At 37.5% G+C, this 14862-nt stretch overlaps 1 protein-coding gene across 1 annotated transcript in view; it reads right to left on the reverse strand.

Moving 5' to 3' along the window:
• The window catches only part of LOC137966249 (transcription factor RF2b-like), a 30501-nt gene continuing 15639 nt past the window's right edge, over positions 1–14862 (reverse strand). Inside the window, exons 2-4 of the mRNA XM_068812816.1 lie at positions 9593–9725; positions 3049–3133; positions 1–703 (exon numbers count right to left, since the gene is read on the reverse strand). Of these exons, the coding sequence (XP_068668917.1) occupies positions 348–703; positions 3049–3133; positions 9593–9725 (574 nt within the window). The 3' untranslated portion in view covers positions 1–347. The remainder of the gene's footprint in view (positions 704–3048; positions 3134–9592; positions 9726–14862) is intronic.

Below are 14862 nucleotides of genomic sequence, written 5' to 3' on the forward strand. Positions count from 1 at the left end.
CCTGGACTCAGTAATCCAAGAAATCAAATAAGAAAAAGAAAAACTCAAAGCTACAGTTCATCCTAAAACAATCAAAGTAAATTAAAGCTTATACTGTATAGTGGAGGTAAGTTACAAGTCTGGGAAGAAAATCATTCCACTACAAAATTACACCCACAAAATGAATGAAATTGAACACACAGAACAAAAGAAAATCATTCCAAGAATATGTAATAAAACTATGAATTATGCCCAAGGACAAGGGCCCTAAAAGGAAAGAAACGATTGCCACAAAAAGAACCAATGGAATAAAAAATCAATTAAGGCCAAGTAATGGAAATGTCAGGTAGTTATGGACAATCTAGCAGTTAAAATGTGCTGCTGCTCTCACTGGCTGAGATTGATGAGCCCTCCGTTTTCACGATATGCGAACTTCTACTAATATCTAGCCCTTGAAGTCTGCCAAGGGAATCTTGCTGCATCATATCTGAGAAGGGATGAGATTGTGCAAACAATTGGTTATGGGGGATGTTACGTTGGGTAGGATGATGATATTGTGGCAGTTGCATGCTGGCCGGAGGAGGTTGTTGTGGTAGAGAAAAGAAAGGTGATTGGCTGTATGGCATGTGATACATGCCTAAGTTGAAAGACTCATTAGGGTTCAGTATTTCCCCAGTTGCAACTTTGAACCTCTCAACTTCTTGCTTCAATGCTTCGTTTAGGGCTGCATAGGCAATGACAAGTTATCTTACAAGATAGGATACAGAATTAAAAAAAAAAAAAAAAAAAAATCAGTGAAAGTTTTTTGTGAAATTAATCATAATAACGAAACTTGTTTATCAAAATACCCAATTGAAAGTGGGGCCAAAATCAAAATGTTTATGCGGTATAATCAACTTGCTACTAGGCAAAAAACAGCCAACTACGTAAAGGTGGACCCGCATGTGAGACTCACCTTTAAACTGATTGCAGATAAGAGGCTTCCTATTGGCTAACAACTCCCACTAGAGGCGCCCTAGTGCAAGAAAATGAAAACGGGTGGCCCCCTCTCTCTCTCTCATTTTCTATTGGAAAATAAGCTTTTTCCACAAAAAAAAAAAAAAAAAAAAAAAAACACGAGAGAGAGGTGGAGAGGGGCCTCCCTTCTCCTTTTTCGAGGAGACCTCTCCCCCTACTTGGATCCATCAATGCAAATCAAATAGGGGAAGCCGCCTCCTCACTTCCCTGTCTCCTGCGCAAACTGAAAAAGAGGTAGACATAAAGGAAGGTAGTGGGCTGCCTGGGAGGGATGAAGTTGAAGGTGGATTTGAAGGCAAGTGGCAGAATTCCAGTGCAGATGAAGATCAATGTCACTACACTAGCAGCTAGTAGTAATAGCCATTGAATTGGCAATATCCAGAGAAGAGTTTGGATCTTTTTTTAAGGTGCATTTCATAACAAAGCCCTAGGAAGCAAAATAAATCAAAGAGGGGGATCCCTTCAAATAAGAGATTGGAGGGAAACCCCCTCTTTAGCTAATGAGTCAGCCAAACCATTAGCAAAGTGAGGAACATGAGACAAAATTGAACTACATAAAAAGAAAATACTGAATTTCACAGAAACTAGACCAATGGTGTGCCAATGAGGACCCTTTTACCCAAGCACCAAATGATAACACAGCTAGAATCACCTTCAACATGCAGCCTCCTATGAAAACGGTCACGAAATATCCTCAAACTACGCTGCAAGGCTTGAATCTCATCAGGGATTAAATCAAAGATACCAAGCAGTCCAGCAAAGGAAAGTAACACCTCAACTATGCTGCAAGGCTTGAATCTCATCAGGGATTAAATCAAAGATACCAAGCAGGCCAGCAAAGGAAAGTAACACCTCCGTATTGGAATTCTTGAAAATTCCCCCAAACCCATAGGGCCCAGGGTTGCCAAAAGAAGAGCCATTGGAATTGACTTAATAGTCCCCTCTTTAGGCGGCTTCCATTCAGCAATCACCGGATGTTTACTCCTGGAAAGACCAGCCACTAGCTTCCAGCAATTACGAATAGAGCCTCTCTTATAATCCTCAAAAGCATCCAGTGTGCAAAGCCAAGAAATCACATGATGCAAGCCTTTTTAACAACTGTCTCCCAAGAGGATGAGTTCTGGTTAAAAAAAATTTGGTTTCATTCCCACCAAATTCTTCAAGGGATGAAGGTCAAGCATACCTCGATCAAAATCTTGCCAATCAAAGGCAAAGGAAGGCCATAACAACTTTTATAAAAACAACTTTTTGGACTGATGGGTTTCTCAGTAACTCTTTTTATAATGCCATTCAATTTGTTGATTGTTAATGTAAATGGGTTGAGTGTCAATTATGAAACAAATCGGACTTTTCACTCAATTTTTATGAACATTCTTCTTTTTTAGTTTTCATTTTTGGAATGATGAAGTTGTTTAATGAAAAAAGTTAAGAAAACTTTAAAATGAGTCTTCTAAGTTGCACATGGTGAAGTGGCACAAAAGGAGTTAAGTAGAGGGGAAAGGTGCCTCCTTCTCCCTGTGATTTGCACAAGACAAAGATGAGGAAGGGGGAAGAGGGAAACCGGCGGGCTGGTGAAAGAGGCCTCCACCTCCCCCTATCTCCTCTGATCATCCGAAGAAAGGGAAGGGACATGCCCCCTCCCCCTGCCACTTGTCTTCCACTACAGTAAACGAAAGACAGAGGAGGTGTGGGGGCCTCCCCTTTCCGTTTTTCGGCACTCATGCACCTCAGGCTGGAGCTGACAACCAACACAAAGGCCTTTTCTCCGCAATCAATTTCAAGGAAGGTCTCGCATATGAGCCCAACTTTACCTGGTTGTCTCTTTTCCATGCATCAAGTTAACTATGTCATGTAAGCATTTAGACTTTGACCAGAACTTGAAATGGGTATTTTTGACAAATAAGTTTGACATTTATGTAATCAATCAATTTAAAATTTTTAAATGGGTACTTCGACATAAACCTCGAAACAAAAAATTAAAGGATAGACATATTTCAGGATTCTCATAAACTTAAGAATATAAAAGAATGTCTAATTAATGCCAAATCTCACCATCACGCAAGTGAGCTTGTTGTTCCATAGCTTGTAACCGCACCTTAAGCTCTGTGTTCTCTGTAGTCAAACCGGTTGTGTCTCTCTAAAAAGAAACAGAGATGATAAGACTCAAGATCAGAAAAAAAAACCACCTTTTTGGCAGCTCATAAGTATATGAACGCAATGGACCAAATATGAATCAAATGACTGAGAAAGAAGTAGAAATTAAAGCATTTTTAGACCCCCCCCCCCCCCCCCCCCATTTCTTTTTCAGCAAGACTTGGACAGCCAAAAAATGGAATTTTTTTTTTCTTTTCCTATAATTGGTGATGACTCCTCCAAAATTGTTTCATCAACAAGAAATGGGTACAAAGAAGCATGATAAAGATTCTCACTGGAAAACTTATCCAGAACTTTTAGAACTGTGTGAAAAATCAGATGGTAGATGTTAAATAGCAAACAAGAAAACAGAAAATAACATGAATGTTCAAGGTAAAAAATGCAAACGTCTAGATGGGATGGCCAGATGCTCAGGTGATCATGCTTATAGTACCGCATGTGTAGCAAACATGGATAGAGATCCAGTAAGGAATAAGGCCAAAACTACAATCTAAAGTTCTAGATATCAGATAAAAGCCGCTGAGTTGACGCTCAAATAGCTACAGCCTAAAAGGACGATAGATAACTACTTGCACGTGCAAGTAAACTAATTCACTTGCATGGAGTGTTGCTATCTGTTTGGGTGAATATTACATCAGAGAGGAAAATGAAAAGACATACTGACAATAAAAAAGAGCAATCTGGGAGAAAAAATTGGTCAATAAAAAATTTACACAACGTGAATGATATATTTTATTTGCAAAGTAAAAATGCCTCCTTTCTAGACAAAAATTCAATTAATATGATGCGCTAATAATTCAAATTTTGAAAAGCAGTACTCATTTTCATATGTATCATACAAGTCAACCAATCTACATCAGGCAACTAGCTCTACTCTTGTATAAGGCAGACAATAATGCAGAACAAACTATAGGAAGAATGTAAGCTTTTCTGAACACAACGAGAAAAAGTTTTAAGAGAAAACAGAAGAGAGAGAGAGAGAGAGAGTAATCTATCAAAAAAAAATTCCAACAAATGTCACCCCAATAGTCCACTCCTAGGGCAGAATCATCAATGTGCTTGACGCTAGGAGTTTGCATCCAAGAGGTAGTCAACCGTCGGCATAAGTTCTCTATCTTGTCATAAAACACCATGAATTGTCCAGGAGAGATTTCTTCTATCAAACCCAACTAACAACAACTACCGATCTCCTTCAACCATAATAGATTAGGGAAAAAGATGTGTTGGAACATACCAAATCTCAAGGAGAAGAGCATACACTTATGCATCAATGAAATCATAGAGACTACATAAAGTACAGTAATGAAAACAAATATTTCTCACGATGTTTAGGAAAACACCCCCTTCCTTCTGGGAACAAGGAAAGAACCGAAGTATCCAACCCCAACTTCTGATAGATAGATCTTTTATCAATCTCTTACCCCAATTGGTCATTCATATTGTTACAAGTAACCATGTATTTAGCATTAATTACTCAGTTATTCTTATTAATCAAATCCGAAGGGCAGAGTAGTAATTATGACAAAATTTTCATTATAAATACTAGTAAGGAGAGGACCCCGTGTATGCCACAAGGGCGAGCTCTCTTTCTCTACTTTTCTTGGCCACGTCTTCTCCAAACTCATCTTCTTCTCCTTCTTCGTTCTTATTGTTCTCACCTTATCAAAGCTTTGATGTATCAAAGCCCTAGAATTTAACATGGTATCAGAGCAAGGGTTCTAGCACTTGATTTTTAATGGGCAATTTTCACTTTGGAAGCTTGAGAAGTCATCATATAGTTTGCAATAAGAGGAGAACTTGAGATACTCCTTGTTGTCAAAACCTACAAAGCTGGCATCCTCTCTTAAGATAAGTTTTTTTTTTTATTCATGTAATTGGGAAACAAATCTATTCCTTAGTTTTTCTCATTCTCCTATGCATATTTAGTCTTCTTCATGTATGTTATATAGCCCACGAAAACAGCCATGCATGGGAAAATTCATTTTTTTCTTAAAACTATGCCATAAGTTACAAAGTGAGGATCATTGGATTGTGATGACAAAATCGAGTAATCCTCTTAGGCTACTTGATGTTCTCTGAATTTTCCTAACAATGAAACCCTAATTGATGATTTGAAGCTCAATTTTTGAAATTACTTGCATGGGAAGATTGATTGCTTTGGCCTATTTTGTTGCTTGTTTTGGGCTTCTTAAATTGATTTTACTTTCATCCTTTGAGATTTAATTCAGATTAGTACTTGTTTCCTTCAGCCAAACCATTGATTTGAATGTCAATTTTGAGTTTAGTTGCTGAAAATTTCTCATAAGTACTTGTCCTCATATTAAATTTCATTCTTATAGTCATTGTGAACATACAAATCAATCTCTCTTTTCCTTTAAGTTCTTAATTGATTCATTATGGCTGATAATTCTTCTCTTTCCTATGAGACTGGGAAATTTGATTTTTTGAAAATTACCAATGTCATTGAAGGGTGTTTCTTATTATGCATCTGGTCCCAGTCCGTCAAAAGGTTTCTCATTCCTAGTGACAAAGTTGATCACTTTTCAAACCTCCTCCACTTATTTATGAACAGGATGTCAGCTACAACGAGTGTAAGGAAGATACTTAAGTTATTAATTGGATGATTAATAGCATAGAGGAGTTAGTAGTCAATAATGTTGTTCACTTGAAAATTGCCAAAGTGATATGGGACACTTGTGCTAAACTTCACTCTGGTTCTAACAGTCTCCAACTTTTTGAAGTGATTTAGGTAATGTACAATACAAAACATGAAGGCTCCATGAGTACTTTGCTCAGTTTTAAGGATTCTTACAAGAATGGAAATTGGTTCCACCATACTACTTAGATATGGCAACTTAAGAAAGACAGAGAGAGGAGCTCGTTGGAGCAATCTATCTAGCCAATTTACAACCATACCTTGATGTAGCCAAAACACAGATTCTGGGTTTAGCTACAAAACCCTCCTTCGATGATATTTGTGCTACTATGCTCAGAATTTCAATCAAGCAATCAAAACTCAAAACAGAAGCTAGTAAAACATCAGCCATGGTCACTCATATTAGCAATGGCTATTTCATCACAACAAGCTTTTCAAAGGCACAATCGGTTGGACATCTCTCACTACTTTTTTTACATCATTAGTTCCTTCCTTGAAATCAATTAATAATTTACCATAGTGTACCATGTGAATTTTGTGAGTTAAGTAAGCATCGTAGGAATTCTTTTTCTTCTCGTCCTTTTTTTTTTTCGAAATGATGCTGAATTTTATTATGAGAACTCAAACAAGCAGATTACAAGAGGGAAAACCTTCCCAAACAATGAGAGATTACTGGGAGGTTCCGAATTTAGCCAATTTATCAGCCAAAGAATTGGCTGATCTAGAAACGAGGTTCCAATTACAATGAATGGATGACACAATGTCAGCAATACAATCAGTGATTGGCCAGTGGCGTCAAGGAGGGGAGCTATCTTTTGAACACCAGTTGATGACAGTCTTTGAGTCGCCTTCGATAATCAGCTTGCCATGAAGCCGCTCTTTAAAGATTTGGAGGCCGAATAGAAGAGCATTCACTTCAGCAGTATTTGAATCAGCATTACCCACCGGCTCTGCATAGGAGAGAATAGGGTCTCCACTACTGTCTCTGAAAACACCACCAGCTCCAGCCGACCCAGGACAACCTAAAGCACTGCCATCAAAATTGAGTTTGGTGCAATCGTAAGGTTTTTTCTTCTCGTCCTAAGAAAGTTAGTTCTAGTTCTTTTCTCTAGTGCATTATGATGAATGGGAACCAGTCCAAGTTCCCAATATAAATCTTTCGAAGTACTTTGTTATGCTTTTAGATGATTCTACTAGAGAGATTTGGTTATATTTAATAAAAGATCGTTCTGAAGTTTTTTCTATCTTTAGCTGAGGCTTAGGTCAAGGGCAGAAACATAATACAGAGCCATAGAATTTGTAGTAAGTGAAATATTGTAGCTCAAATCTCTCCTTCCGAACTTGGCTTATTGGTAGAAAATCCTATGCAACTTCATAATAATAATCAAGCCACTATTTATATTGCTATGAATCCAATATTTCATGAAATAACCAAACACATTGGGATTGACAATCATTTCATCAAGCAGAAGCTTAGAACTGAAATTATTAGCACTCATTATGTTCCTTCCAAGAGGCAGCTTGCAGATATCTTCACCAACGCCTTTGCTACAAGTTCACTTCAGCGTTCATGTTTGAAGCTAGGTTTTTTATGTCTCTGCACTAGCTTGAGGGAGAGTGTTACAAGTAAATCATGTATTTAGCCTTAATTATTCAGTTCTTCTTATTAATCACAGCCTAAGGCCAGAGTTGAAATTATGACAAAGTTTCAAGTATAAATAATAGCAAAGAGGAGCTTGTGTATGCCCTAAGGGGGAGCTCTCTTTCCCCACTTTTCTCTCACACGTCCTCCTAACTCATCTTCTTCTCCTTCTTCTTTTTTACTCTTCTTCTCACCTTACCTAAGCTTTGATGTATCATAGCCCTAAAATATAACATGTTTTACATAAGAGATTCACCAAAATAACCATATATCAAACTTTCATACCCCAAAGTTTAAACTAGCTCTATAAAATCAAATCTTAAGATCAATTAAGCTCTACAATGAAAGACCTTCTAGTGCTCCAAAAATTATTTGTAAATAGACAACACTTCCACACATGAGATGGCTTTTGGGTCATGAGGCGAAGATAGCGTTGATAAAAATTGTTGTTGCAGGTTGAAACTTAGATCAGGTAAAATGGAACTTACACCAACCTACCTGTTTTATGAGGATTTGGGAATGGGAATTTAGCCAATAGGACAGGCACATGGTTAGGGGGAAGAAACCTCATGTCCCTAGGTAGGAACAGGGTCTTGCAAAATACAACTTAAAGAGAAAAGTGAGATGCAAAACTAGCATTTGATCCACAAGTTACAATATTAAGGGGACTAGAAAGTGACTATCTCTAATAAGCAAAAAGGGCAAGGTGAACTACTCACGATATAAAAATACATGAAATCCGTGTCTCATTCAAGCAAAAAAAAACCATGACTTCTTTTAAATTAGATAATAATGTTATAGTAACATAATTCCTAATTTGAGGAGCATGCTTGCAGAACTTAAATTTATTTTGAAAAAAAATATTCAATTTAATTTAAAAAAATTAAATCAAAAGTGATAAACTTTAAAATATTAAATAAGAAAAAATTGTTTTCAAATGTTCAAATTTGGGCGGGCAAATTTCAGTTTTTTAGACTGGGTTAGATGAAGTTTTACATGAAAAGTTTCACCACATAGGCATTCTTGGATAAGAGGATCAGTGGAATTTATCACAAATGAGTGTTCACCACATAAAAGTTTTTTTTTTTTTTTTTTTGAAAATGTGTGTATAGACTATTAAAAAGAAGAGAGAAGTACAAATCAAACCTAGGAGAGAGGGCCTTCCTCCACAACAAGGTGTTGGAGTGAAATAGCCGCCTTAGCCTAAATGTCTGCCAAATGATTGGCAAAACGAGGACTATGCTTCCAAGTACATTCAAAAGGGAAATTAAATTACAAATTTCTAAGTACATGTCCCAGTGACGCCACGAAGGTCTGATGGAGTTTGCACACCAGTGAATGAAGACCTTTGAGTCGCCTTCAATGCAGAGTGGGCCCGTGAGCCGGCTAGAAAAAATTTAAATTCCGTTCAGTAATCCATAAAGTTTTGAGGTTATGGAGTCGGAGATACCAAGAGGGCCCGCGAAAGAGAAGAGGAGATCACCGTTAGCATCATGGATAACTCCATATCCCGCAGGGCTAGGACCAAGAGCGCTCCCATTGAAGTTAAGCTTGAAGTGGTCCAATGGGGGGGGAGGCAAGCACAAAGCCATTATTGGGGGGGGGGGGGGGGGGAGGAGGGTTGATACAGCCCAGCAACCAGCTGCCAATTTCCTCTAAAATTTTAACTGTTGAAGTTTCTGAATTCTTTTCAGTTTAGAAGCCAGATAGATATTTGGTCTGTAATATAATCAGTCAGAATTTTAGTGGGGGAAGACTTGAATTTGAATTTTCTCCTATTTTATGCCCAATGCAACATGAAAGAATCATCTTTCCTAGCTTTGGGAGTCTAGTGTCAATGAGTGAGAGGATAGTGGATGACAAATTTGATGCAGTGCAGTACTGGAGTCTGATTTTGTTTAAAAGAGAGGTCGAGATAGAGTCGGCATAGTGGCAGGATAGAATGTGATTGGTTGTTTCTGGAGCATTTTTACAGAAGACTAGGGTACCCCGCCGGATTAAAGAGTTAAAAGTTACATGCACAGCATACCTATGCAACCATTTTTGACATAATCCCTTCAGAAAGGTGTCATCATACTTGAGCGACAGCAGGAAAGAATTAAATCTCCATACAATGATAAAATAATACTATCTTAAGAACATACCTGGAATAGTGCTAACTGTGCTGAGAGAGTCGTAGCTTCAGTTTGAAGGGTCCGAACTTTTCTTTCAAGTTCTGATATATAATGGGTTTTCCTTTCCTTCGAACGAGCAGCAGACTGTCGATTTGCCAGAATCCTGCATATTACTGTAGGCTGTTAACAATTTACTGAAGATCAATTCCCTCAAGAAAGGCATCTAGCATACATTTTGCTTTTTTTAACATGTTAGCATATTATTGTTAAAAACAATATTTTAAAACCTGAAAGGCACCAACCAGAGAATGCAGAGATCCAGGACAAAGTGCTCCAGTAGTTGAATCACCAAGTTAGAACTTAAACAATATGCACAAAGAAAACAGAACTTTATGTCCATGACCAATATTATTTTGTTTTCTAATAAGCAGGGCAGAAACACTTAATTAGTCTGACCTAGTCACCAGGTCAGCGGCTAAAACATTTGAACTGGCTAGATCTTGCAAGTTTTCCTAAAACCTAAGTTTTAAGCAAATCGACCTAGCAAAGGTACCAAACAAAGAGGATTAACAACTAAGCAATAAGTCCTATCAGATTTTGAGATCCCATACTACTCTGATGGGCATACAATATATTGCTAAACTGGGCCAGAAACAAGCATTAAGAAATATGGATTGACACGTGTTTCAGCATTGACATGTGAATTTTACCAAAGTCAAAGCTCTATAAGAAATAGACCAGCTTAAAGTCAGGCACATGATAGAGTTTTGTCTTAGATTTTGATGCTGAAATATTATCCTGCCACTTTACAGTAGCCTACTGGAAGTGAATAACAAATTATACCGAAAAAAGACAAGATCTAAGCTGCTAATATTATAGCTGTTAATAGGAATAATCCCACATGGATTAATATTAGGAAAAGTCATATGGTTATTAGTTGAAAAGAGACCTTCTAAGTTCGGCTAATCATTTTAGGATGAAACCGGATCCAAATTTAACGTGGCACTACAGCAGGTCAGGTTGTATTTCCTTTAGTTTGTACTTCATTTGTGTTGTCCATGTCTCAGGTCCATTGCCTATTTGAGTAGGGCTGGAATTGAGGGGCAGCATCAGTACACTAATCCGACATGGGTAATATCAAGAGAATTCATATGGCTATTATTAGGGGAAAAAAAAACTCCTAAATTCAACTAGTCATTTTAGAGTGGACCTGAACCCAACTTTACAATAACCAAGACATGAAAATGGTCTGTCTTATACAACTAGACAACTCCATGCCTTCTTAGATTACGAAGGGGTGTAAGCTCCAGTATCTCTTTGCCATGAAAATTCCACTAAACTTTAGTTCATGGAAAGTTCAAGGCACAACATATCCAATGACAAGTTGAATCAAGCAACACTTAAAAGGAAACCAACATTCAGCTATCTAAAATGCACCGACTTCAAGCACTCTAAGGTACCTCCAGCTTTTTTATACTTAGAAAAATATGGTGTCATCATAAAATGCTAATGGAATGATCCCAACTGAAACAAGTACCATCAGTCTAAATACTTTTTGGTCACTAAAGAAAAACTCAAGAGTTCTCACAAAATGACATTATTTCCACAATTTGTCCCATGTATAATATAAGAAGCCCTTCAACTTCCTCACCAGAAGAAGATAAAGAAATATCCTTTTGTTTTGGTAGTCACATCTCCATCATTCCTAGCTCCAGATAGCATGACCTCTATATTCATACTGTTAAATATGATGTAAGGGGTATTTTGGTCATTTCTCACATTGGGTATGTATAGTGAGGACACCAGTAGAGTCAGTATGTTTGTATTAGTCTATGGTCCAATTCGCATTGAATTGGATGTGTAATTTTGGAGATATTGGGGTTTATTTGTATGAGGGGTAGAGATGGAATTTCATATCTAATCACTTAATAAAACCCTGATGGGAGTCATCAGCCTCCCCCATCCAGAGCAGTTACTCTCTTCTCTCAAAGTCTCTCTTTCTCTCCTGTTTCTCTTCTCCACCCTCTCAACTCTCTTTTACTTACAATTTCACATGGAATCAGAGAAATAGAACAGGAATACAAGCTTGTGAAGCTCTCTTCTTCTCCATCAAAGCCTATGATTTCATAGAAAGGGGTATTTTCAAGGGTTGTGTTCTCCGGTTGACAAAATTTTGATCTTTTAATCTTCTTTTCTGCTATAACCCTAGGGTTGATTACCACTACTACCACTTGAGCAGTTTCTATGAGTGATTACAGCCCCAAGAGTTTTTTTTTTTACCTAGATCTAATCTAATTGGACTGTGCAGAGTCCTAATACTGGAATTTTTACTGTGTCATCCTCTAGGAGGCTGATGTCAGCCCTACTTTGGTATTCTAGCCTATTCCTTAGCTTGATTTATTGAATTTCAGTTCTTGTACTCTTGATTGGCTGGCGCAGATCACTTTTCTGCCCTAGCACTAATTTTGTGTTTGAAATAGGTTCACAAACCTTGCGCAGGTATCTTTGAACTATGAAGTGCATTTGTGATTGTGGTAACTATTGTTGGTTTTTTAATGGCTGATCCCGGAGAGGTTATTACTCCCACAAAGGATTCTAGAGTTTCAAATGGAAAGGATATTGTCTTCATTACGTCAGAGCTGAACGGACAAAATTATCTTAGTTGGTCTATGTTTGTCCATATCTATCTTAAGGCCATGAGGAAATCAAAGTTTATCAAAGATGATCCTCAGATACCTTTAACAGATGATTGGGAAGCTAAGGACAATCAGGTAATGACTCCGTTGCTTAACAGTATAGACTCCAGATTAAGAAATCAAATCAAGAACTGTGAGACAATCAAGGAAATATAGGTGTCTTTTGAGTCATTATATGCCCAAAAGAGTAACCTATCTCATGTATATGAGTTATATGTTAGACTCTTAGTCTTATGCGAGGAGAAAGGTCAATCACTAATTACTACAGTGAACTGCAAGGCAAATCTCAAGAAATTAGCATGTTTCACCCCTTCACTACAAATGAAAGGGAACTTAGACAACAATAGGGACAGATTCTATTTGTGAAAGACTGGAACCAGAGTTTGATGCAGTTAGAGCTAATCTACAATCGCTGGTTGTAAGGGATATGCTCCCCCAAATTTTGTAAAATTTTGTTCTCTCTTGTTTTATCAATACATCGTTACAAAAAAAAAAAAAAAAAAAGGAGCTCAGCTACTAGCATCAGATGATATTCCTTCACTCTCTACAGCCTTTAACAGGGTTATGCAGGTAGAGACAACAATTTTGTCCAAAGGTACAAAGGAGATTAAAACTGATGATGCATTTGCATTCAACATCCTTGGCCAGTCAAACTCTACTCAAGGCCGTGGTGGCAGTGTTAAAGGTAGAGGTAGAGAAGGGTCCAATAGTGAGCAAGGCCAGAATGACAGTAGAGGAAACAAAAAGTGTGTCCACTATGAGCGAACTAATCATTTTTCTGATAAGTGCTGAATTAAGTTTGAAAACCCCACTTGAGCAAACTTATTAACTCATGACAGCACTAAGCCCGAGATCAGACACATGGTGGGTATTTTACCAGGAGTCTTAGATGAGATACATCAACTTGCTCAGTACACGGCCCAGTTGGCCTTTACATCAGAGTCTTCCACTTCAGCATCTATTGCCCAGCCTCCACTTCCTACAACTACCCTTGCCAGTTCAGGAATGTCCACTCTACATGTGCGTCCAATATCCTCTTAGGTAATTGACTCATGAGCTTCTACGCATATGTCAGGTATGTCCTCCTTGTTTACTGATCTTAGAGAGTCTTCTTTGGTAAAGCATGTTACTCTTACTGATGTGTCAATGTTTTTTGTTCAGGTCACACCTACCCCATCCATGTCTCTTAAATCAATGTTATTTGTTCCGAAATTTCCTCTTAATTTGTTGTTTGTTAGTCAAATCACCAAATCCATGAATTGTTCAATAACTTTCCATCCTTCTCATTGTGTTTCCAAGATCTCATGACGAGGAAGATGATTAATTCAATGCATGAGAGAGGAGGACTATATGTTGGAAGGCGCATCACAGATAGCGTCACCTGCTCTTCATGCTACAATTTCACCCTTCCAATGGCAACTACGACTTGGTCATCTCTCTCTAGCGAAGTTAGTATAGTTATTTCCTACATTTCCTTCCAACCTATCTTTTCAATGTGAGTCATGTTAGATGGGCAAACTCTAAGGGAACCCTTTTCCATTGAGTCAAACAAGGAGTAGCAAGATATTTGAAACTGTTCATTCTAATGTATTTCTAGTATTTTTGGCTTTAAATATTTTGTTTCATTATTGATGATTTTACTTGCACTTGTTGGTTATATCTCCTACAAGAGAAGTGTGTTTCTAAGCTTTTACAATGAAATAAAAACTCAGTTTGGTGTGTATATTTAGATTTTACATACTGATAATGGATTGAAATTCATGAATCGTAAATTTAGTGCATTTTGTCAAGGTCACGGCATAATTTATCAATCTTCATTTATTTTTATTCCACAACAAAATGGGGTAGTTGAACATAAGAATAGACATTTATCAGACTAGGGTGATGCAATTTTGACTGCTTGTTTTCTCATCAACCAGATACTGTCGTTAGTACTTTGAGATAATATTCCTCTTCAGCTGTTGAATCTGTCAGCTACATTTTTTCCAATGTCTCATTGTACTTTTGGGTGTGTTTGTTTGCTCATGTTTTTGGTACATCCTCAAACAAATTGTTTCCACATGCAGTTAAATATGTTTTTCTGAGATATTCGTGAACACGGAAGGGATACAAATGTTACTATCCTTCTTTGAGGAAAACATTTTGTATTTGCATATGTGACATTTTTTTAGGATGTTCTTTTCTTTTCTAACTTCAATGCAATTTGTCCTCCATCAGTCCCAATTCCAGGTATTGTTGCTCCTGCTTTTGTAGAAGAAATGTCTTGTCCACCACAATCTATTGTTATAGAGAAACCCTTGCTGGTGAATCAACGACATAAACATGGTAAAAAAGACACCATAGTTCCCTCTCTCTTGCAAGTTCCAACATCCTTTTCGCCTTTAGATCCTAAGGTAACTGATTTACATCTTACTACTGCTCTTCGTAAAGGAGTTTGTGTGTCAACTCACCATCTATTATCCCATTATGTCTCATTTGATTCTTTATCTACCAGGTATAAGCAATTTGCATTGTCATTGTCCTCTTATACTATTCCTTTTTCAGTGCAAGATGTTCTTAGATTACCTCAATGGAAGCAAGCTATGGATGTTGAAAATGGAAGCA

This window comes from Aristolochia californica, unplaced genomic scaffold (genome assembly GCF_029961685.1).
Source record: "Aristolochia californica isolate CCGP_79_NKW_82.1479 unplaced genomic scaffold, dmAriCali1.0.hap1 SCAF_5, whole genome shotgun sequence".
NCBI classification, from domain to species: Eukaryota; Viridiplantae; Streptophyta; class Magnoliopsida; order Piperales; family Aristolochiaceae; genus Aristolochia; species Aristolochia californica.